This window comes from Manis javanica, chromosome 8, assembly GCF_040802235.1.
Source record: "Manis javanica isolate MJ-LG chromosome 8, MJ_LKY, whole genome shotgun sequence".
Taxonomy (NCBI): Eukaryota; Metazoa; Chordata; class Mammalia; order Pholidota; family Manidae; genus Manis; species Manis javanica.
Genome location: NC_133163.1, coordinates 112,317,975 through 112,342,270, shown reverse-complemented (window position 1 = coordinate 112,342,270; position 24,296 = coordinate 112,317,975). Strand labels below are relative to the sequence as shown.

Sequence of the window (24,296 nt, the reverse complement as noted above, 5' to 3'; positions counted from 1 at the left end):
CCAGGCCAGGGACTCCTGGGGGCCAGCCGTGGACTTGAGAGGATGCACACTCACTGTGAAACTGTGGAAGGGGGCAAGGAGGTAAAGGACACAGGGCTGCTGGCTCCACAAAAATCAGCCAGACTCTGGCCACCTGACAGAGAAGGCAGTGAGCAAAACCTCTTCCTGCAGTCTCGGGCCTGGTTCCTCGTAGTGTCACGTGCTCCAGGGGTGAGTCCCTGCCCTCTGCTGGCACCTCACCCTCGGTCAGGGCTCTCCCGGGGTCCCTGTCACCACAGCGGGCTCTGTGGGCACAGGCTCTCCCGAGTGGCGGTCTGATGACCGCCATCTGTACAGCACTGGCTTCCAGTGTGAACTGGAACAAACACTGCACTCCCCCAACACACACACACATGCACGCACACACTCACACACATGCTAAGTTTGTCCTGAGAGGGTGTGTATAACAGAAAGAGAGTGTGTATGACAGAGACTTGCTTTAGATGAAGACCTGATTGGAAGAATGGAGAGTAGCTCTGAGAACGTGGAAGCAGCAGGCTGGGGTGACCCAGGGGGCTTCATGACTGAGCTCCTCTGTCTTACTCAAGAAGGTGGACTTACCCATGACCCTCCCCCAGGGAGGTCCCTACAGGCTGACTATGGGGTTTCACTGAAAATAGATAGCTGGGGGCTATTTCAGCCCCACTACTGTACCCCCATTTATTGCCAACAATAACTCACCGACAGAAGCCATAATCCTCTGGTTCCGTGGAGCAGAGCAGGAATGCTGGTGTGGTGGAGGGGTTTCTCCAGTCTGTCCATGGGACCAAAGCAAAAATAGAACCAAACCATGACAACGAGACGGGACTGGGATGGGCAGAAGTCTAGTGACAGGTTCCAACAAAGCTCTGCCAGCTCCAGCCAGCCACAACCTGGAAGTTCTTGTGGAGGAAGAGGGGTAGGTGCCAGAGGAGCAGATAACAACCCGCCCAAGTAGACTCTGATTCTTGCCCTTCCTCACCTTCCGCTTTGGCCAAGCTGCATTAAAAACTGAAGTGTTGCCCGAGCAAAGTGACTGCTGGATAAAGGAGCACTGGAAGGAGGGTCACAGTGTGAATTCCCTGGGTGGGCAGTTCCTTCTCCCTCATCAGGCCCCTGAGCCAAAAGCGAACACACGCAGACAGTCTACATCAAAGCCCCGTACCTCCAACCAACAAAAGGTAGAGCCTCACTGAAAACACAGGTCAAATCCACCATGGTTTAACTTGGTTAATTTCCAATCTTTCCCTCCCCGTTCTGAAGGGCAAGACCTTACGTACACAGGACTGAGTCTGGGTATGTGGCCGGCCGGCCGTGCATGCTGCAGCTGGGTGATCGCTGTGATTCTCAGTGTGATCTGGGCCTGTGAAACCTCCTTTCTGCTTCTCTTTGCTGTCGCTCTGGCTCCTGGCCCTCTCTCTGCTGTGGTTCTTACCGTCAAGTCACTCTGATTCAGAGATGAACTGCCAATCAAATGCTCTCCTAATGAAAGACCTGATCACTCTACAGCATGTGTACGTTCCAAGAGCCTATCTAAGGCCTTCTGCTGGCCATGGTGGGAAGCCATTGCCAAAATCGTGCCTGAACCCAATGTGGAGGTTGTTAGCAATTGTTTTGCACTGCTTAGGACTGTGCCATGGAACTTGGGGGCAAAGCTTACAAAGAGGCACTCCAATGGGTCTGAAATCCAGTAAACAAAGATGGAGTAAGTTCTTATTCTGTAGCCCAGGGTTTCTCAAAGTGTGGTTCACAGACCACATACATCGGCGTCACCTAGAAGTGTTTGGTGAAAAATGCAGATTCTTGGGCCCACTCCAGATGGCCTCAAAAAGTCTCTGTGGGTGGGGCTCAAAAAAAGCCTACATTTTAAACAAGCTCTTCAGATGACCCCGATGCGAGTTTGAGAACCCCTGCTGGAGAATCACTGCAATTCGCAAATGGCCCCCTCTAAGTACTCCAGCCAGTCCTGCTAAGCCAAAGGCCAGAACCCGAGAACAGAGATGGGGAAATTACCCTTCTCTGTGGACGATTATGCAGCTGTCACTTGACTTCCCTCCCATGTGCCGTGGGATGAGATGAAAGGAAAGGACGTAACGTAATGTGTGTACTGTGTATTCCCTGCCTCTTCACCAGGCATCATCCTTGCAGTGGCTCTGGCTGGCATTCTTGGTGTCTGTATTGTCCTGGCAGTTACCATTTGGCTTTTCAGAAGGAAGAAGAGGTGAGTTGGTTTTGGTTCAAAATGTGAGTGCGGACTTATGTGTCCATGAGGGTTTATTTGTCTGGGAAGGCAGCCTGCAGAATGAAGAGCCCCTGGCACCTGGACCAACACTAGGAATGCTCTTTCCCAAACACCACGGCCCCAGGCCTCCTTTGCAGGAGATGCTGGTCATTCAAGGCTCACACTTGGAAGTGTGTCTGCTGGCCTTGCTGCCACTGCCAAAACCTTGGACAAGTCTCTTGATTTTGGAGGGACAGGGGATCCCATTTGCCTCTATACAACAGCAAGGCTGCTGTCTTTCTAAGATCTTTACATCTTGTTTTTCTTCTCTGAATCCAAAAAGAGAAAATGAAAGAAAACTCAATTTCTTATTTGCTATTAATGCCCTTTGGTTTTTCCTAAATCTAGTTTATTTTTCCTGGTATGAAAAAAAAGGTTGCCAGGAACCCTATTATGGGGTCAAAGGTTTGGAGCAGATGCAGTAATGAGAACTTCAAAATGCAGATCTACTATTGTCAGGTGTTAAAAGAGAACAGTTGGAAAATGAACTGGTTCCGTTGTGGTTAATGCTTTATTTGGGGCCATTCCCTCCCAAGACCAAATGAAGTAGGGGAAGGCCCCCGAGAGGACTCTGACCCCTACAACTTGCCTCATTCCGTAGCTGAGTTAGGCTGCTTTCTGCTTCTCTCCTCTTTGACTAACAAGACTCCTGTGTTCTTATTCCGTCAGCAAAAAAGATGACAGCAAGGGAGTCATTTACAAACCTGCCATCAAGATGGAGACCGAGGCCCATGCCTGAGGCCCCCACACTCCTAGGCACATCCTGGGAAGAACTTTGCCTTGGACACTACACACTGTGGGGCCCTGGACACTTGAAATTGCTGAGGGTTCTCTGGAGCTCAACCTGAGAACACCTAGGCCCTTGTGTGGGGTCTCCAGCTGGGCACCCCACATTCTGATGCCATGGCCATCTGCAGTGTGATCGGGGAGGGGGAGAGCTCTCCGTGAGACAGGAATTCCAAGCTTCCTCTGTGTGAGGCCATGAGGTGGTCTGGATTGTGGGGGCACAAGCCATATCACCCACTGGGGGCTGTCATTGGTCGGAAAACCTTTTCATCCAGGGGTTCACTTGACTGTGGGTTCAAGTGTCCTGGAAATTCTGCCTCTTGTCCAAGCTTTCACACCAAAATGTATACTCTCTGCTTAGGTTTTGCTTTTGATACACAGTTTCTTTCCTCAGGGAAGGGGGGTTGTCTTTCTATGATTTCCTTCTGCTATCAGGAAACGGAGTCTGCCCTTAGGAACCTTAACAATGTTTAGTCTGACCTTAACAACTGGGATTGGCAGTGGGGCGGGGGAGATTGATACAGGAGGGTCAAAGTGTCAGGGACAAAACAAAAACAAGAGATATTCTTTTAAATAGAGTACAGGCCTTTTCAAAGTCCTGTTCTTTGGATCAGATGCACTGAGTGGACATTAGGGAATGAGAGTCTCACTTTGGAATTAGAATTGGAATCAGAAGGTGTCAAACCATATGTGTGAGAAGGACAGATTAAATCCGAGCCCAACGTCCGGTCAGCGGGGCAGTTATGTTTTGTACTCCATAGATTTTATAATTAGGCTGTTCCTTGAAAATGGACTGTTGCTTTCTCTCTCCTAGAGTAGACATGAGTTCTGAGACGACCCAAACTGCTTTTGAAGCTAGAGGAAATGGGCAGAAGCGAAATAATTGAAGTTTGTCTCTTTTGCCCAAAATTCACTGCTGCCACCTTTGTGGTGTCCCTACCATCAACCTGGATGGAACTTACCTCCTTCTCTGACTTTGAGGATGTCGAGTTGTGGTTGAGTGAACAAATATTTTCAAGCTATAAAAGCAGGAAGTTATCTGTGCAGGGGCTGGCATTGTGGTATTAAGCCCAGTAATAATGGAATGTTACAAAGATTTTTCACGGTCTTCCTCCCAACTCACAAAGACGAGAAGTCCTGTGAGAAGCCTTAGGGCCTCCATTCTCCTTCCACAGACGTAGGAGCCCCGTGGAGGTCAGTTAGCTCCATGGCTGGAAAGGAGCCTCCTCTGCCACCACGGCCAGCCCCTCACCACTCGCAGTGGACTTCCTAACTCCCGGCATCAGATCGGCAGCATGGACTGTCCCCCTGAAGCACAGATTTCTTTATAACATCTTTTTCTTGCTGCTCCTCCCTCTGAGGCGGCTTCCTTCTCTCGGCACAGCTCTTTGTGGTGATGGCAAGCCTATGTCTTCACAGCTGAGATGCGAGGCTGAGTTACAGAGGACCTCCTGGAGTCTGGACATGTGTGTGGGCCTGAGAACTCGGGTGGCCGTGGAGCCTAGGGTGGCGTCCTGGCCTCGCCGTTAGCACACCCGGTGCTGATCAAATGACAGCAGGGCCAATGTTCACGACTAGGCAAGGTGAATTAGGCGATGCTCTCGGCCTCGGCCCAAAGTTGCCAATCAGAAACTGCATAAACTATTCTAGAGCTGTAGTACTGTCTTCCAAAAAGCGTTCTACACCTCTGATGGACAGTTTTGTGAGAACAGAGAGCGCATTTTACCTGGCACAATGGCTGTTTATAAAAAAGGGGTCGAACTAGGTGGTGAAAACAATGGCGTTTCTCCCGCCCGTCTTTCCGTCAGCACAGCTCAGGCGCTTGGCTCTCACAGCTGAGCCAGGACAACACCAGGGAGGCAGGCAGGAGGCTCTAAGCATCCACACTGCCAGCTCCTTGCTGATCTTCATGGGGCTCTTCAGGACCCAGCTCTGGAATTCAGCAGCTCTTCCTCAGGTCCTCACTCACTCCGCCGACAGCATCTCCTCCTAAGGGACGCTGGGGCTGAGGTGTGTGCCCTCCTCTGCCGCACCCTCACCCCGAAGGGCCCGGGCACTGTGCTGGGTGTGCGGCAGGGGCGGGTAAGATGAGGCCCGGGCTGGGGGAGGGCATGGGGAAGGCTCTGGCTTCTTTGCTTCTCACTAATGGAGACCTTGAGTCTGTTCTGTTTCTTTAGCATCGTCTGGTAAAAATAGTAAAAACCTTTACCTGCTTCCTCAGTAGACATTCTAGGATTGCTGTAGTATTATTTGGCTATTACAGCTATTATTTTCATTTCAAGTTCAGACCTTAAATTGGTCTGCCACTCACTAACCTCTCAGAAGGCTCCTGCCTGGCCCTCGGGGAGCACCAGGGTCTACAGCACCCCTCAGCCCCTGTGCCTCTGACGGACCATGTGCCCCTGTGATGACAGTCCATTTAGCATGTTTAGTATTTATTGTAAGAATGATTGTAACAAAGATATATTCTGTAAATATGAGAAATTATAAATAAAATGTTTTTCACATCAGACTGATTTTTGGAGGTGAGGGTCAAGCATTACTATTGGAAAAGCACTTTGTAGTTCCCTGTCTCTGGGGTAGGTAGCTGATCAGAACAAATCATGTTATTTGCATGCAGGTCTTACAACCTGGCTCCAGAGGAAAACATACAGATGCACGTAGTCATTTCACGGAGGCTGGAGGCCTATGGGGTGTGCAGCCCCGGGCTCATACAGCTGCTTGATTACAGAGGCTGGGAGGTCTGGAGTAACCAGGGAGGAAGGGGGATCTGAGCTGCGTCCCGGAGACCAAGTCCGACTTGAACAGATGGATAGAGAAGAAAGAGACATTCCTAACCAAGTGAGATGGACAGAGGGAAAAGACGTCTGTCTCTTTTTACTTTACCAGGTATTGTACCTAGCAGGTTGGCAGCCTCTCTTGGTTGCCTGACTGTTGCCTTATTTTGGATCCTTTTTGCAAAACATGCTATCAGCCTCCATAAATCTTTTGTCATCCAGATTTCACATCCTGGCTTGCTAAAGGAGCAAGTCCTGTAAAGCTTACAGGTAAGCATCACCGTTTGTTTGGGTTACTAAGGAAAACTTCCAATTTTCACTTCAGTTACCCTAGGACCAAGCTAGGTGAACAGTTCCAGGGTGGTTTTGCTCCAGGAGGTGATAAAGCAGCAGGCCCGGCTTTGTAATGTTTCTATGACAAACCCCTCCAGGTCCTGACGGTCTGTTCGGCTGGCACTCAAGGATTCTTCGGTTCACCCCCTCTGGCATCTGTCCAGGTGTCACAGCCAGTTGCCAGGCCGAGGACAGGTGGGGAGCAGCGCAGAGTCCCTGCAGAACCCTGGTTCCTCACACTTGTTCCTAATGCCCTGCGGGTGGGGCGGGGCTGAATGGGGCCCTTTCTGGAGGGGGCGCGGAGCAGCAGCGGTCCTCCCCCTTGTCTCTCCATGGCCTTTCTCCCCGCTCCCTGGTCTCGATTCATCTGGGATGAGGACCAGGGAAGTGGGGCGGCGAGAGCCACGCATCGGCAGAGGCGACTTGAGCCTCCGTGGGCTGGGCCATTACCTCCTCATCTAAACCCAGCTAAATGGGCAATTTAGCGTGCACAGTCCCACAGAAATACAATAAATACAATGTGAGACATGCAACATTTTAGAGTTCTAGTAGCCATACCATAAAAAGGGGTAAAAGAAACCAGTGACATTCATTTTAATAATAGATTTTATATAACCCAAGAGATCCAAAATACTATAATATAAACATGTGATCAATATTTTGATATATTTTCATTCTTTTTCCTGTAGTAAGTCTTTAAAATCTGGTGTATTTTACACTTACAGCACATCTTGATTCAGATGCTAAATTTTCACTGAAAATATTTTATCTGTATTTTGATATCATAATATTTGCAGTTGAAAAACAGATTCACATACCTGAGTTGATCCAGACAACTGAAGTTTTCCAAATAACTGAATCAATTATCAGCTTTTACATTTAAATTTATTAAAATAAACTAAAGTAAACCAAAGTTCTCAGTTTCACTGTATTCTAAGTGCTCAGTAGCTACATGTGGCCACTGTGCAGATATGGAATGCTAACCTTTGCCTTTGACATACCCTTTGGAAGGTCAAACCTAGAGGACTTTCACACAAAAATAGTCCCAGCAGTAAGCTTTGTGGGTGAGGGATGAGGGGTGGGAGGTAGACAACGGGGGATGCAAAAGGGGCATATGGAGGATGGAAGAAAAGAGGACAGACAGAAAAATCAGGCGGGGGAAGAGACTGGCAGATCTCAGGCACGGCTCCTCCTCTCCTCATACCTCTTCCCCTTACTCCATGGGGGCCCCCAGCCCTCCCTGTGCTGGCCAAGCCCCTTGCCACGCCCTGGGATCCTGGTGCTCAGTAGCGACTCCAGCCTACCTAGAGTGTCCTGGTGCCTTTGTGGGAGCTTGGGCTGTGGGCGCGAGGATGCCTGGACGGCTGTGGGCGACCTCACTGCAGGATCCTGGCCAGGTGCCAGGGGCTGGCTGCCCCTCCTGCCCCCACCTCCCCTCCTGATCTCCTTGAAGCCCTAATATTCCGACATCAGACAAGGCGTCTCCCCCACTTCCAGAGCTGCCAGCCCAGAGGCGGCAAACACCTGCACCCTGTGTCTCTGGAACTGCTAGTTGTGCCCTGTCACTCGTGTTAGAACAAGTGGCCTTCCTTCATGGTGTGAGGACAGGTCTTGAAATCCACTGACAAGAGGAAATGAGACCTCCCAGAGGTGCCGCCGATGCAGAGGGCACTGTTTTGGGGTTGCCATCCACATCCATGCTGGACACAGCCCAACACGGGCACATGGCCCTCCGTGGTCCTCTGACTCCAATTCAACCGTCTCAGGGTGTGGGGGAAGGTGTGAGGCCCAGACGATGCCACAGAAGAGGGTCCCCATGCCTCACCTGTGCCCTTTCATTATGAAATGACTGGGCAGAGATGCTTTGTGGTACACAAGTATTCACCATAAAAAAATTATTGCAACCAGGTCAGCATGTCATTATGACTGCAAGTCACCCAGGGATTCAGCAATGCCTCCCTCCCACTTGCATACCCCTGTCTGCTTCACCCTATTGTCCAGCAACCCAGGGAAAGAAGGAGCATTGCCCCATCTTATCAGTGGGACACTAAACAAGGGTCCTGACTCTAAGTTAAGTTAAGATCACACAGCTTCCCCTGTGCTAGGATCTTCAGTGACAGTGTGGGGTCCATCCTCCACAGCTCCAGGGCTGTGGAAACACCTTCTTGTAATAGAATTTACCTTCCTTATCCTAAACATGCCACAGCCTCACAAAATCCCACAGGCTAAAGGCTCTAAGGCATTTGTGCCAACAATTTATGGGAAGTCAAAAACCTCCTGCCTGCTGTCTGCTGGGTAACACTGAACCCTGGCCTCTGCTCAGGAAACGTCTAACCAAGGATGCCAACTGCGAGTAGGCACAGGAGTCAAGTCAGCTCCTGGGACATTACTCTTGTCTCTAAATTCAGCAAAGCAAATTCCCAACGACACACTGATTGAACTTTCTCTTTCAGTAAGGTTGAACTGGGGAGAAGGGATGAATACATGCACATACTATATATATATATATATATTTATAAAATGTCAATTGTATGAAATCTAAAAAATGCAGACTAAACTATAGTGACAGAAAGCAGATCAGTGCCTGGAGAAGAGGTGAGGGATGAAGGGATTACAAAGGGGTACAAAAAACTGAGGTGATAGGTATGTTCATTATCTCAATTGTGGTTTCTCTACACCTGTCACAACTGTTTCTACACTTTAAATATGTGCCATTTATCTTACATCAATTATGCTTCAATAAAGCTGTAAAAGAACCCTCCCAGCCCCACCTCCATGCCCCTCAAACCCTCACACACACACACACACACACACACACACACATACACGGCCGAATGACACCATGCCCCGTCCTGGCATTTCCATTCAGGGCTTACTCTCAGGGCCCATCTAGGAGAAGCCTGACCCGTTACGGCACCCCTCCCTGGGACTTGCGCTGTGGGCAAGGGGCCCAGGAAGGGGCGAGATCTCTATTCACATGTCCAGCTATGACCTCTCGGTACTGTAAGTCAAAGTCATTATTCCTGCTTGAGTTCACTTGTTTCAAAAATTAACTTTTAATTACCTGCGCTGAAGACAATAAGCAGGAACCAGGGGTTCAAGGGCAGAATGAGGCCTCTGGAGAACAACTCCATGTTGGTGATGTCGGAGTCGTCTGGCTTCTCCGAGAGAAGCAAAGGCTGCTCTGGTCAGGCGGGTGACATAACCAGCTAGTTCATCTGCTGAACTAGTTTCCCAAGCCCCTCGAATCCAACAACAGACCTTGTGCATCTCGGTCTCTCTGTCCCGACTACCGGTACACAACCTTTTGGTAAGTTTTCCTGAACATGGTGTATCCTTCCTATGCAGAACAAGCATGGTCAAGAGCTCACTACTCCCTGAAATCTGGGTTAATCTCCGGTGATATTATGAGAAAATAAATATATACTTGGTCTTTGTCCCCAGTTCCTGCCACAAATCTCCTAAATGTTATTCACAATAAGCCCCTTTAAGCCACTCTGCTTAGAGGACAGGGGGCTGGTTTCTAGAGGAGCCAACCATGTGATTAGATCCTGGAACTTTCAGCCCCGCACCCTGACCCCCAACGGGGGGGTGGTGGGGCTGGGAGTTGAGTTTGAGTACCAATGGCCAATAATGTAATCAATCATGCCTACCTAATGGAACACTGTAACAACCCTAAACAATGGGGTTCAAAGAGTTCACAACACCTTGAGGTACTGGGAGGGAGGTACATCTGAAGAGGGCATGGAAGCTTTGTGCCCCTTCCCCATACCTTTACCTGTGTACCTCTTTATCTGGCTGTTCTTCTATATCCTTTGTGATGTCCTTTATAATAAGACAGTAAATGTAAGTAAATGTTACTCTGAGTTTTGCAAGGTGTTTTAGCAAATTATTAGACTTGAGGGAAGGATTCATAGGAACCCACAATTTATAACTGGTTGATCATAAGTACAGGTGACAACCTGGGACTTGCGATTGTGTTGGAAGGACAGTCTTGTGGGATTGAGCCCTTTACCTGTCAGGTCAGTACTAACTTCTGGCAGTCAGAGTAAGAACTGAGTTAAATTGTAGAAGAGTCAGTCAGTGCCCACCAAGAACTGGAGAATTACTTGTTGTGGACAAACCATACATACGGTGTCCGAAGTGTTATGTGTAAAGGAAATGGCATTTTCCTTTCTCTCTCTTCTATCATTCAAAGAAATTTCTAACTGGCTTTCTTTCTCATACCTCCTTATTCAAAAGCAAAGATTTAATGAGCAACTATTGTCTGCTAAGCACAGATTAAGAGATGGGGATCCAACCATGATTTCAACAGAGTTCCTATATTCAGTGATCATTGGTACTACAATCTCATTTGGGAAGACAGACAGAAACCACTTATCATAATATATAGAAGAGTGGTATGAAGAATGCTGTGTGTCCATCAACAAAAGAAAGGCTAAACAAATTGTATGTTCATAAGATGGAACACTATTGAGCAAAAAGTTGCAAATTATTGATATGCACAAAAACATGCATGAAACAGAAAATTATGTTGGGTGAAAAAAGTCAGACACAAGAGAGTACATTTTATGTTATTCCATTTATAATGAAGTTCAAAAGAAGCAAAACTAATCTATGGTGTTTGAAGTTGGAAGCACTGGTTGCCTCTGTGGAAAGTGGGATGGATTGACTAGAAGGTACACAAGGGAACCATCTGGGGAAAAGGAAATAGGGTGGTGGTTACATGGTGTACACTTTGTCAAAACACTTCAAATTTTATTTTATTGTATGTAAATTATTTCTTGATTTAGAAAAGATATGCTTAAAAAAAAAGATATACTAAGGGATCACAGCGGAGAAAACCACTTGCTTTTCTGAGTCTAAAGAAAGATACCACAGAGGGTGACATCTGAGCAGGACATTGAAGTAAGATTAGGATGTTTTCTGGTTGAAGGTGTGAAAGTCCAGCAGAAGTAGAGGCCTCATGGATGTGCTTTGAGAATATCTGGGAAGACAGAACAGAGTGGGGGGAGGGGGCAGGAGAAGTGGTTGGGATCAGATTGTGAAAGGTCTCAAATGATGCACACTTTCTAGTAGAGAAAATGAGAAATCATAGAAGTGCTTAGATTATGGTTTTGTCTGGTTCCATAAATAATATATGCTCATTAAAAATATATATTTGAATTATGTATAAAGCCAAAAATCCCCCATAATCCTAACTCCTAAAATAGTCACTGTTGACAATTTAGTTTTAACTTTCCAGCCTTTATGAGTATGTGTGCATATTTTATGTTCATTTTTTAATGTTTAATAAAATGGGCTGATAGGATATATACTGTATGCTCCGTAAGGGCCAGGATCATACTTATATTCACTCTTGCATTCTCAGTGTTTGGCACAATGTCTGATGTAACAAATACTTGCTGAGTGGAAGAATGCCCTCTATCCTGCTTTTCTTTTCTAACTTATTCCAAAATATCCTCATGGTTTTTAATGGTTGTGGAGTGTTCTGCTCTTTGAGGCAAAGCTTTATTGATAGATATTTGTTGCAAATTCCTCATGTTTACAAGACTATTACAAGATCCTTGTGTACATGGATGTATTTCTAACGGATAAATTCCTAGAAAAACTGCTGGTTCAAAGTATGTATATCTCAAAATTGTATAGATATAATAGATTTTGCTAAATTACCACTCAAAAGGGTTATACTAATTTGTTTTCTCACAACATACGCTGTTTCCAACATATGCTCAACATTCCTTGGTATTATCAAACTTTTTCATCTTTGACGGGCAATCTAAAAATGATTTGCTTGTTTCGCATCTCTTTAATGGTTGAGTTACTTAGTTTATTGGCTGTTGCATTTTTTTCCTGTGAATGACCTGTGTATGTCCTTTGATCACTTCTTTACTAAATCACCTTTAGTAAATCATAGAAACTTCTTATGTAAGTGACAACTCTTTGTAATATATGCCAAAAATATTGCTCCCTACCTTCTTTGTTTAGGGTATCTTTTGCCACAGTTTTAAATTTTATGTTGTCTAATCTGTCCACTTTTCCCCTTTGTGATTTATAGCCATCAGTATAGTGCTGAGAAATACTCTATCCACCTTAAGATTATGAAACTATTCTAATTTTTTTCTAATTCTTTTATGATTTTATATTTTGCACTTGAAATTTAATATGTCTAGATTTTTTCTTATGAAGTGAGGTAAGGACCTAGCTTTACTTTTTTCCTCCCTAAAATAAACAGATCATCAAACAGCCCATTTATTGAATAGCTGATCCTGTCCCCATTGATTTAAAATGCCAATTATATACTAGATTCTCAGCTATATGGACCTGTTCTGGAACTTTCTATTCACATCATTGTAGATTATATTTTGGTACTTGGTGGGGTAAACACAGAAACATTTAGATACATTTTATTTTCTGAAATGAGCACTGTTACCAATCCAATCTACATAAGGTAAATTAACAAACAGTATACAAGTTCATTTATCACATTAAAAATGTTATCTATTTACATACTGGGTATTCTTTTAGTGTTTTAAATAGGCATTTAATATGGAGAATCACCTTTTTACTCAAATTTTGTTCAGTTTTTACAGAACAAAGTTTTGAGCATAAGTGACTCTATATTGACCATAAACACATCAATAAACATGTACATTTTTGTAATGTTTTCCATTTTCACTGAAATGTAATTTTATATGTTGACTCTGATAAGAATTTTGTCTTTGTAACCTGAATGAGTTTTAGCACATTTTAATAATTCATTTTTGTATTTTACAAAATACTGACCTGTGATGGATTAGACATTTTTTAATAGCTCTTCACTACAGATAGTTTGAGAAGCAAACTAGTTCTAGAGAGCCAGCCAGTTTCAATTTCCAACTGCCTGCTGCTTGTATAGAGAAACCTGATTCATTTTTATATGTTGACCTCATATCCTATAACCTTGCTAAATTCACTGGTCGCCTTTTTGAAGCTTCTTTTGGATTTTCTACACCAGCAACCATATGAAAATAAACCATCTTTTATTTTCTTGCTTTCCCATCTATATGACTTACTATTTTTTCCTTTTCTTTTTGTATGGCTAAGACCTCCAGCACAATGTTGAATAAAAGTGGTGAGTGTGGACATCCCTGCCTTGTTTCCAATATTTGTGGAGAAAGCTTTCAGTCTTTTGTCATTAAGTAGGGCCTTACTTAATGCAGGTTTTACATATATGTCCCCTTTTTAGGTTAGAGATACTTCATTCGATTCCTACTTTGCTGAGCACTGGGGTTTTTTTAAACTCAAAAACGGGTGTTAGATTTTTGTCAAAAGCTTCTTCTGCATCTGTTGATATGATCACATGCTTATTTAATATAGTCTGTTAAGATGGTGACCTCAAAGACATTTGCAGGTTAAACCAGTCTTGTACTGGGATAAACTCCACTTGGTCATGTGCATTACACCACTTATATATTACTGGATTCAATTTACTAAAATATTGTTGAGGACTTTCACATGCATATTCATGACAAATACTGGACTGTAATTTTGTTTTGTTTTCTTTCTAGTATCTTTGGTTTTGTTGTTTAAGTAATGCTTAGTCATGTTCACAGAATGAATTGGAAAGTGTGCCATCACTTCTATTTTCTATTACCTCACTTCATAAGAGTTTGGGTAGAATTGATATTGTTTCTCTTTTTTAATGCTGGGTAGAATTCTCCAGTGAAGCCTTCTAGGAATTTTCTTTATGAAAAACACAAATCCAATTTCTTTGATAGATACAGGGGATTTCTGGCTCGCACCAAGATGTAAAGAACTTAGAAGCTGTCACTCCCATTTTTACAACAACAAAACACTAAAACTGAAAATCAATAATTTTTCTTGCACCCATTAGAGAACTGAGGTTTCAGGGTAAGCCATCATATCACCCTGAAGTCTGGAGACAGAGGTGACTCCAGAGAGTCACAGCTGGGATTTGCTTGTTAAGATGGTGACCTCAAAGATATTTGCATGTTAAACCAGTCTTGTATTGGGATAAACTCCACTTGGAGCAGAAGCTACTGGAGCCATAATCCAGTAAGGACATTTAAATGCCAATTTTGACAAATTGCTGGAGTCTAAGTGTGGAATTAGGAGTGAGAAATTCCTGAGACTGGCATGAAGTCTTAGAAGCCCCACACCATGGTGGGTTTTACCTCCAGGAACCTCGCCAGATTTTCACAGTGAAACCCTCTGTGGCTCTGGCAAGGAAAAGGTACCAAGGTAAAAATACCCCTAAAATGTTCTCTATAACAAAGGCCTACTCTCCATGGAAAAATACCTTATAAGAGCCTTATTGCACCTTGTGGGTATTTCTTCCATTCCAGCCCCCAGTTTAGCCTTCCTATCTCACCTAAGTGGAAAATAAGCCAAGAGACAGTTGAGGGATGCAGGCCCACTAAAAAACTAAGATTTAATCTCAAGATTACAGGACGCATCCCCTCCCCCACACCCTACTGCCACATCAACAGGGCTCCAATATAGTAACAGTGGATCACAGCTGAAAGAGCCTTAAGACACAGGGGTCCTTTGAAGAGAGCACATCGGGAGGCCCCCAAAGCCAAGAGGAGAGGCAAAAACAGGGCGGCCCAACTTTCACTCAGAGTGACATAAAATGTACACTAAAAGTCTCTTTCCTTCAGTTCTCCGATACACCATGTCCAGCTTTCAGTAAATAATTAAAATGCATATTAAGGAAAAAAGTCTGAAGAAATATAGGGATACTCAGGCTTTCTATTTCTTCTTGGTCGAGCTTTGTTGTTTTAAAAGGAATCCATCCACTTCGTCTAAGTCTCGCATTTGTTTGCATTGTCGTCCATGCTATTCCCTCTTTGTTTAATGATGTAAGATCTGTAGCGATGTTTCCTCTCATTCCTGATATTCATGATTTGTGTCTCCTCTTTTTTTTCCCTTTACAATATGGCCAAAGCCTTATCAATTTTACTGATTTTCTCAACCAAGTTTTTGTTTGGATTTTCTCCACCATTTTTCTGCTTTCTACTTGATTTCTATTCTTGTCATTACTTTCTGTCTTCTGTTTATTTAGCTTTAGTTTGCTTTTTTCCTAGTTGCTTAAGTCATTGAATTTAAACATTTTTCCTTATTTAATGTAAGCATTTAATGCCAAAAATCCCCACTCTCTTTCCTCTGCAGGGACTCTGCTTCAGCAACTATCCCCCTGGTCTCTTGCATCATCAATTTCCCCCTTTCCACTGAATCATCCCCATCTTTATACAAACGTGCTGTCATAGTGCTGTATTATAGGGAACAAAGAAAAGAAAAACACCTGCTCTTGCCCCCCATGCTTCTCAGGCTATAATCCCATTCCCCTGCTCTAATCATGGTTTTCTGTACTCTTTATGCTGTGCCTACTTCCTTACCTCTCCATCTCTATAATCCACTCAATTTAGGCATTCAGCCCTACACTGAAATTCCTTTTATCAAGGTCATCAGCAAACCCCCTCTCTCCATATGCAATGATCCATTCTTACTCCTCGTTTTACTCATTCCTTAGCAGGATTTGACATACCTTCCCCTGGCTCACAGGCCATACACCACACCTTCTATCCTGGGTGGACAACTTCACCTCCCCTTCCCAATTTCTCAATGAGTGCCCCAGGGTTCAGTCCTCATCCCCACCTTTTCCTCTTTGACCCATGTGTCCTTCATCCACTGCTAAAACTATAAGTATCATCTTACGTATTCAAGCTATCCTATACTATTTCATTATTTGTAGTGTATTTTGTAGTTGCCTTAAAGTATGTTTTAATCTGGACAGTTAGATTATATGTTCCCTGAGAATAAAGATCACCATCTTGTTCTTTTCCTCTTTTAGAAGTATCTAACACAGTATTCTGTGCATGATAAACCCTGATTAAACACTGTAAACTCTATCCCTGATTTTGCTCAAGCACTGAAAAATATATGGTTTTATAACTAGGTAGAAGCAGGGTTTACAGTGACCCACACAGTTAAGCAACAAGTACCACCTCCAAATGATTGAGCCTTATAGCCAGGACCTGCTCGGGGCTCATGATCTATTATGGTCAGCTCAGAATGTGTCAAACAACCAATTCTTTTACTGAGACTGACACCACAAGGAAGGGAGTGGTTCCTTCTATTTGGCATTTTCAATGAGGTGAAGGTAAAAAAAATACACTTTTTTCCATTGGAGGTTTCTATGTGTTGAGGCTGGTCACAGAGAAATCCCTGTTTCAACTAGACACCAAACAAATAGCAATTAAACTAGAGCCACAGTTCCAGTGCGGAAGGGCCAACAAAGTTGTATGCAAATCTGGGCTGTTGGCTGCGGAATGCATACCTTTTCCACTGGCTTACAAGTTAAGTTAGGACCAAAGAGCCCTTGATCCCTGAGGGTATTTCACTTAATAAAATGGTCAACATTAACCTGGAGCAGCTTCATTACAAACCAGAGTGACCAGGCATCATATGGTTTTGAGTTGCAGGCCATAACAATTCTCTGCGTAGTCTGGCTAATGGTGAAGGCCAAGCCTAACCCCTTAGCTGCACTGTCTCCTCACCAAGGGAAGGAAAACCAAAAGGACTCTATAGGCTGCTCAGGGTACTGGGTAGAAACTACACTGTCCTCTCCTCATCAGCGAGCTCTCATCTTTAGCCACTATTACGTTTTATAAATTCACTATTCTACAATTACTTAGCAGATTTTTCAAGGTGATGTTTTAGGATCTGTGAGGACTTTCCTCCACTTCCTTTAAGACACCTCAAGGAACTTCTCTGCACCAAACTGTTTCTGAACACACAAATGAAATAGGCCTTATGAATTCAAAATCCTATAACAAAGATTTCTTTTTGAAGAAAGTCTCAGAGCTGACCAGCCATAAACAACAGAATGTACAGCCAAGTTTTATAAGAGACAAAAACTATAACAACAGATACCAAAGGATCCACTATCCCAACGAAGAGGAGACATGGGAAATGAGTGATGCCGAACAATCTTTTTATTGTTTACTAAAAAATACAGGTCTGAGAAGAGTTTATTGCATTGTGTATTGAATGCAAGGCCTGATATCACCAGTATGTATGACATAACAGTATAACATATAAAATGATACATACTATATATAAGAGATAGATCCACTTCTCTAAACACTAAAATCAAGAGAATGAAGTAAAGTCGGTAAATGAGAAATGTAAACAGTGCAATCTTAAAGTGCTCCAAACAAAGCACTTAAAAATTTTTTGTTGTGACATTTACTTTGTCCACCTGGAGTAAGGAATGGTGAGGACCGGAAAGACTCAGCTCACCAAAGCTGCGACTACTATACAAGAAGCTCTTCCCAGGGAACAGGCTGCTGCTGCCCACGACAGGCTGCCCCCTTGGCTTCAGAGCCCTCAGGCCGGTGCTGACTGCTAATCCGTCTCTGGGCTAGTTTGAGGCAAGTGAGAAGGGTTGCCAGGTAGCAGAAAGCTTCTGTCACAGCTGCGATACTGCACCGAATCTCTGGGTAACACCTAGTATCTGTGATGCGAATCTGCCACCCTCAGGAAACACTGAAATGTGCTTCAGAATGTGTTCCCCACTGGGAACACACGCCAATTTCTATGCAGTCTGCAATTATCATCATTTATGTCTTTTAGCCATGTTTTTATTAAGATGCTCTACAAGAAGGTTGCTGTTACTATATTGCCAGTCATGAAGGCCAGGATGGAGGTTGACAAAAGTTCTCCTGTTACAACTACCAATTCAAATGAATTAAAAATAAATACAAATTTATTAGAGAGTAACAAAATCAATGTATTATTCACATGTCAACATATTCAAATGCTGTAACAATATACACATTCCAAGTCAATATACCCACATTTCCCTCAAAATGAGAAAGCCGTGTGCAGAGGACAGCACACAACATCAACACCACCACCTCCTCCTCCCCAAAATATGGGGGCTCAGAGAGCTCATTATAGGTAACAGATGAAAAAAAAAAACAACTGTCCCTCTGGGCTTCCTTGGTGTCAGGTAAAGCAAGGCTGTTTTCAACAGTAATGCCTAACTGACTATGGCGATACGTTTTAAGAGAAATCAGCGTTAGAAAGCTCCTTAGTTTATCAAGGATTATTGATAATTTTCTGAACTAAGACAACAGTCTCATCACCAAAGAAAATTTTCTTCTCACCTGAGTTTTTAGAAAAGAGATTTTTACAATATCCCAACTTCTTTACTTAATATTAATCTATTAATGCACAGAGGACATCCTCAGAGCTCATGTGTGAGCAATATTAATATTCTCAGATTTTTTGACACTTTATAGATCAGCAAGTATTTTATCAGACCACTCATTCCAGAGATGCATGAGTCAATAGTAATACCCAAGTATATACTTTTCTTACTCTACTCATCGAAGAACACTATGTTCCAACAGGAATAGAGCCCAGTTCACTGGGTATCTTGTTTCCCTCAACTCTGCACAGTAAATTTCACTGTTTGGTCTTTACATCCTCCACTCTTCCTATGATTCTTCTAGCCTAAGGAAAACCATGTACAAAGAAGAAAAATTGCAAACCCAATGGAAGCATGGGTATTAGTGCTGAAGTAAAGTTCAGGGGAATAATTTCAATTGCTTATGAGACTGTCAGTACCTTCTGGAAACTCTACTCCTTGAATCCCTAGATTTAGAAATTCTAGTGATTTAAACATAGGAAGGGGATTTCATTGATAAAGGTCTGGTTCATGTGTAAAGTTCTGGCCCCTGGAATGATGTGTGACTAGCCCAAAATACTGGCCAGATTTTCATTTTGAACATGCTCGTTATCTTTCCCCACCACATGCGCTCAGCATCTTCCAGCTCTCACGGCACTGCTGAGAACCTCTCACTGCTGCTCCTATTTCTTTTGGATGTTCTACTGCACATTCGGGATCCACAGAGATTACCACATTAATGTGTAGAGAATTTCCATTTCACACCCTCAACTCCCTAAAAGCTATCAACTGGGAACAATTTCTAGTTAGTAAAGGCACAATTCACTGGCATTTCCTCTTTATAAAGGAAATAAAAAGGGTTATTTAGAAACTGAACAAACAACTGGGTTTTTCTATAAAGGGAATGCTGTATCTTGACCAAAACATAAGAGTTATTTATTGGATCTTATTAAGTATAAACATGAATTGAGCAGTTTAAGACATACATCTTACATTACACCTTTTGAGGGTAAGTGCCGGTTAAGTATCACAGAAGCAAATTAAAAGCGCCAACACCATCCTACTGGCTTGTTTTCCTCCTGCTGTGGGTAAACTTCCACCAGCTCCAGTGAGGCCTGCCCCAGGGTACCTCAGTCAGCAAACTGCAGAGATACTCAGAGAACAACTAGCCCAGCAACTAGCACTCAGCTGGTACTGCCTTGGGGCAGAGCCCAGGAAAACTCTTAAGCCCAGGGAAGACTTATAGAAGTTGCATAAAAATTCTTGGTTTTACAATACCTTCCCAGGAAATCAGAAAATAATTGGTTTTTGGTTAAAGAAACTGAATCTATGCTCAAAAACAATGTAAAGTCCTCAAAAACCAAAATCTAGAATGTAAAAACTACAGAAAAATAGTTTATTAATCTATAGCTTGGTCTGGCTAAATTATCATAGTAAGTCAGTGCAATTTATCATTGCATTTCGAAGCATAGCTTACCATATTCTCATAAAATAGGGTACTAGTAAGGTAAATGAAAACCTCACAGAGATGACAGCCCTTTAAGCCTTTTGTGATTTCAAAACTTAAAACTTAAAAAGACAAAGGCTAACCAGAATTTGACAGATATTTACTTGCTCAGCACAAGAGAGCTAAACATCTGATTCTTATTCAGTGATGATGTTCTCAGGAAGTTCCCATTTGAACACTGATGTTTCTCAACCTGCTGCACATCGGAGTCATTTGGAAAGCTTTCAAAAATTAACAAATGCCCAGACCAATTAAATCTGGAGGATGGAGCCCAGAAATGAGAATTCTTTGTTTCCCCATGTGATGCTAATGTGCAGCCAGGATGCACACCATTGATGTTATCTCTTTCAGAGGACTGTTGTAGAAAAGCCATACTGTATCTAGACAGTTTTATTTTTTTCTAAATTCCACTAGGAAAGGGGATTTTTAGAAAAAGGCACAGTTGCGCTTCCTCTAAAGACACAGCTTACTGTTTCATAGGTGCTGGTTCTCAGAGGTTATCTGGAGCGCTGGCCGGGAAGGAGGAAGTCCTTGTCTTGGCAGAGCAGGCAGAGTTTCAGGCTTCGGCAGCTGCCGCCAGCAACAAAGAATGCCCAGGTGCCCATGAGCACCATGGTTATATACGCTAACACCAGATTTGTCCCATAATGAGAGTTTATGAAGGTCTGCAAAGGAAAAATAAATCAGCTTGTGTAAAAACAGCAAGCTTATTAAACAGGTGGAGTAATCAAAGATAAAGGAAAATATGGAATACTTATAGCAGCCGGGGTGTATGTTTCACCAGACATGTAATGCGTGTCACGTGTTGAAGAGCACCAAGACCCACAAAGACACACAGGCCTGACCTCGCCAACAGACATGAGTGTGCAGGTCTGTTCTGCTGTATCCAGATGACAACCCTAGAAGGTAATGAGAGGCCAGAACCTAACGAAATCCCCAAAAGAAAACACATGTTATGTAACCTAGGCCTAGTGTACAGTCATTTGTGTTAAAAGCCTATTAGAATTTACAAGAAAGTGAGACAAGTCCAAGACACCTTAGTAGGAATCCTTAGTAGTCAAGGGAACAGCAACTCTTTTTCAGCTCACTATTACTATGGGTTCCCAAAGTTCATTTAAAAACCACTAATAGGATGCCAAGAGGTACCACGTTACATGATAATGAAGTCCAAACTGTCCATCCTAATGCAGCTTTCATGCTGGTAAGGAAGAATGGAGGAACAAATGAACAATTACAAACCCTGATGAATGCAAAGACAGAATAATTATCACTGTGATGGTGCTAGGATAGGTAAGAACAAGGTGAATTACTTAGGGTGGTCAAAGAAGGCGCCGAGGGAGTGGCATTTAAACTAAGACACATCGGAGGGGAAGCAAGCCAGCCTTGGGTAGACTGTCGGAGCGGGTGGAAGATCAGAGGGCAAAAGGCTTAGGGCAGCTGAGAACCTGAGAAGAGTCCATATTAATGATGTGTATAGACAGAGGGGCAGCACACGAGAGGAGGTCAGAGTGGGAGGCAGGGGGCAGCTATGCAGCACGTTGGGAAGACATGTGGTCTTTTATCAGTGTAATGCACGTCGCAGAAGGGTTTTAGGTAGGGAAGCTGAACGACTTGATTTAGATGTTTAAAACTACAGAGACGGATTAAAGGAGGCTATGGTGAAAGCAGGGAGACGAGTTAGGCAGATTTTGTGCTGGATGAGGAGAGTACAGGGTGGTGACGTAGATCAGCGTGGTGGCTGAGATGGAGAGTTGGATGGCGGTAACTGACACGACTTGCTGATGATGGATGGAACGTGAGGGAAAGAGAGGCCAAGAATGACTTCCATGTTTCCAGCTTTGTTTCTGATTACACAAGTGTATGCTATAGAAAATTTGGAACTTGCCAAATAAGAACAAAAGACTCCACCCAGAGATAAATGCTATTAATATTTTAAAGTATTCTCTCTCCAGTCTCCTTTCCAGGAGGATTTGGCTTTACAGAGTTGCCATCATGGTAGGAATGTTAGGTAGGAAGACAGCATGAGCAGCTAAGAAAGGGGAAGATAAGCTCCAAAGAAGCCACCCAAACTCTGCCCAGGTAGCCAGTCCCATGGGAAGACTACAAAGGCTTTGTGGGGAGGAAACTTCCTTCCCAACTAGGTCCCAATGAGGGCACAATTGAACAGAACTAAGAACTGCCCGAACCACACCTCAGCCCGGGAAAGGACGTGCTCACTGAGAGGGATGGCTAGAGAGCTGGACCTGTAAATCAACCCCACCTTGTCGGCCAAAGAGGCACCTCCTAGCCAGAATGCAATATAAAGGCCTCCCGCCTAAAAGCTTGGTACCTTTGTCTACCTTGACTCTGGCCCGCTCCTTCCATGGAGTATATTCACATAAAACTTTCACTCTGCTTCGCTACCGTGACCCTGCCTTTCAATTCTTTGTTGCAGCGGGACAAGAACCGAGGAGAATGAACTCAGACCATAATAGTCATATTAAGGGTTACTTTAGTATCCTGCACCACTGAAAGATTTTAAGTAGGGGAGGCAATAATATTGCACTTTAGATGAATCAGAGGATGAGGAACCTAATATAAGAAAACCTGATATAAACTCTAAATGGATGGAAAGGAGGGGAACATGAGGCAGGTACCATCAGAAGGAACTTTTTTGATACTTTTGGTGAGAAATGACAAGGGTCTGGACAAGGCAGCAGTGCGGATTACTCTGATGTAAATTTATGACAAGTTACAATAAAAGTCAGACCCAAAGCATTAAATAGTACTTAAAAAATATATCAAGTTTTCTTTTGAAAACTGTCATTATTATAATGTCAGTAGTGAAATGGGCACTCTTGGTATTGGTAAGAATGAGTAAAAACAGTACAACCCTTGAGGAGAGTATTTTAACAATTTGCATAAAGGGCTTTAAAAATATTTGCATCATTTGACTTCATAATTCCATTCACTGGAAACTAAACAACATATTGAAAAAGTTTCATGTATAAAGATGTTCAAAACAACATTATAATAACCAAAAGTAGAAACATAAGTGATCAGTTAAGCAAACTATAATTTTTATGTAATTATATAAAGCCATTATAATTTATATGTATAGAATAATATGGAAATTGTTTAAGATGTGTTACATAAGATAAGCATAATGCAAGACTATTTTATGTTTGACTATACCCAGTAAAAGGAAGATACAAAGAAATCTTTAATGAGATTTACCAACAAATTAATAGCTGTTGCCTTTCTGTAGTAAGACTTTGATGATTTTATCATTCATTCACTCTTTTAAACAATTTTTCTGAATTTCCTCATTTTCCCACAAGCATGTATTTCATTTAGAGTGGAATCTACCATTTTAGGTATATGGACTTCAGTTCCAAAAAACAGTCTGAGCAGGGTGGCAATACTCACCAGGGCTGACACCAGCAGATGGGTCAGAAGAACTACAAGAAGGGCATACCACTTTCTCTTCTCACAGCCATCAAAAAATACAATGCCCCAGAACATGTGCAGCAATATGATAACCAGTGTCATGAAAGCTGAAAGACAGTCATCCATTAGTGCCCAGTTATATAGACAACAGAAGCCAAAGCTCACTGAGCACCCAGTCATGATACACAGGCTCCTGGGGTACACCTCACCACTGTGAGAGAGTTCAACCACCATCTGACAGAAGCAGGACCTTGACACACATCTGCCTGAATGGTAACTCAGTGACTTGCCCAAGGGTTTCAGCCCCCAGCAAGTTTACTATGGATTCAGTGAGACCAAGAAATGGCAGAGACGGAGGTAGATTACGGACCTGCAGACTGTGGGATGCAGTCATGATTCTAGTGTTCGACCTACTGCTGTGAAAATAAAGCCCGGTATAAGCCCTTTTACCCCAAGAATGTTCTGTTGTCATTTCTTGGTCTCAGTGAATCCATAGTGAACCTGCTGGTGGCTGAAACCCTCAGACAAGACAGGAAGGAAAAGCATTTTGTGGGAAAATGCATATTATTTCATTTATACAAAGCCAAAAACACACAAAACAATATTAAAGACATAACTGTTGTGGTTGGAAGAAAGCAAGTTGTTACACCTAGTGATAGTATGCCATTTCAGTAAGTGATGGTAAATGCTTTCAAGTACAAAGTAGGATTTTTTCAAAAGAAACTTTGGGATGATGGAGGACTAACCTAAAGTGATTTATTTTAATCCCAGTGACAATCCTAACCAGGGAAGCCCCCCTGAGGATGGATGCCAGGTGATATGACCATGTAGAGTTGAGACCACTAAAGACACCCAGGAGTTATGTTTATGTCAGAAAAAACCAAGGTAGAAACTATGATCTACACAAGCAGAAATGTTTACATTCCAAGGTTTTTCTAAAACCTAGATTCAATCAAATGTCAAAAA

General features: G+C 43.2%; 2 protein-coding genes across 10 annotated transcripts in view; one reads left to right on the top strand and one right to left on the bottom strand.

Annotated features, from left to right (window-relative positions):
- CA12 (carbonic anhydrase 12) overlaps positions 1–5,595 on the top strand; it is a 51,918-nt gene extending 46,323 nt beyond the window's left edge. Inside the window, exons 9-11 of one of the 2 annotated variants that reach the window (XM_017666040.3) lie at positions 1,282–1,314; positions 2,152–2,239; positions 2,969–5,595. In XM_017666040.3, coding sequence (XP_017521529.3) covers positions 1,282–1,314; positions 2,152–2,239; positions 2,969–3,038 — 191 coding nt within the window. In that variant the 3' untranslated portion in view covers positions 3,039–5,595. The remainder of the gene's footprint in view (positions 1–1,281; positions 1,315–2,151; positions 2,240–2,968) is intronic. The other variant, XM_037004195.2, reaches the window with a different exon arrangement.
- The window catches only part of APH1B (aph-1 homolog B, gamma-secretase subunit), a 55,092-nt gene that overhangs the window by 11,834 nt on the left and 18,962 nt on the right, over positions 1–24,296 (bottom strand). Inside the window, exons 5-8 of one of the 8 annotated variants that reach the window (XM_037004198.2) lie at positions 23,310–23,437; positions 20,656–20,800; positions 20,372–20,566; positions 9,014–11,182 (exon numbers count right to left, since the gene is read on the bottom strand). The exons of 2 other annotated variants lie outside the window; for them this stretch is intronic. In XM_037004198.2, the coding sequence (XP_036860093.2) occupies positions 20,376–20,566; positions 20,656–20,800; positions 23,310–23,437 (464 nt within the window). In that variant the 3' untranslated portion in view covers positions 9,014–11,182; positions 20,372–20,375. Of the gene's footprint in view, positions 1–9,013; positions 11,183–17,177; positions 20,567–20,655; positions 20,801–23,309; positions 23,438–24,296 lie in introns of those variants that run through there. 5 more of the 8 variants (XM_037004197.2, XM_037004204.2, XM_037004201.2 and 2 more) reach the window with 5 other exon arrangements.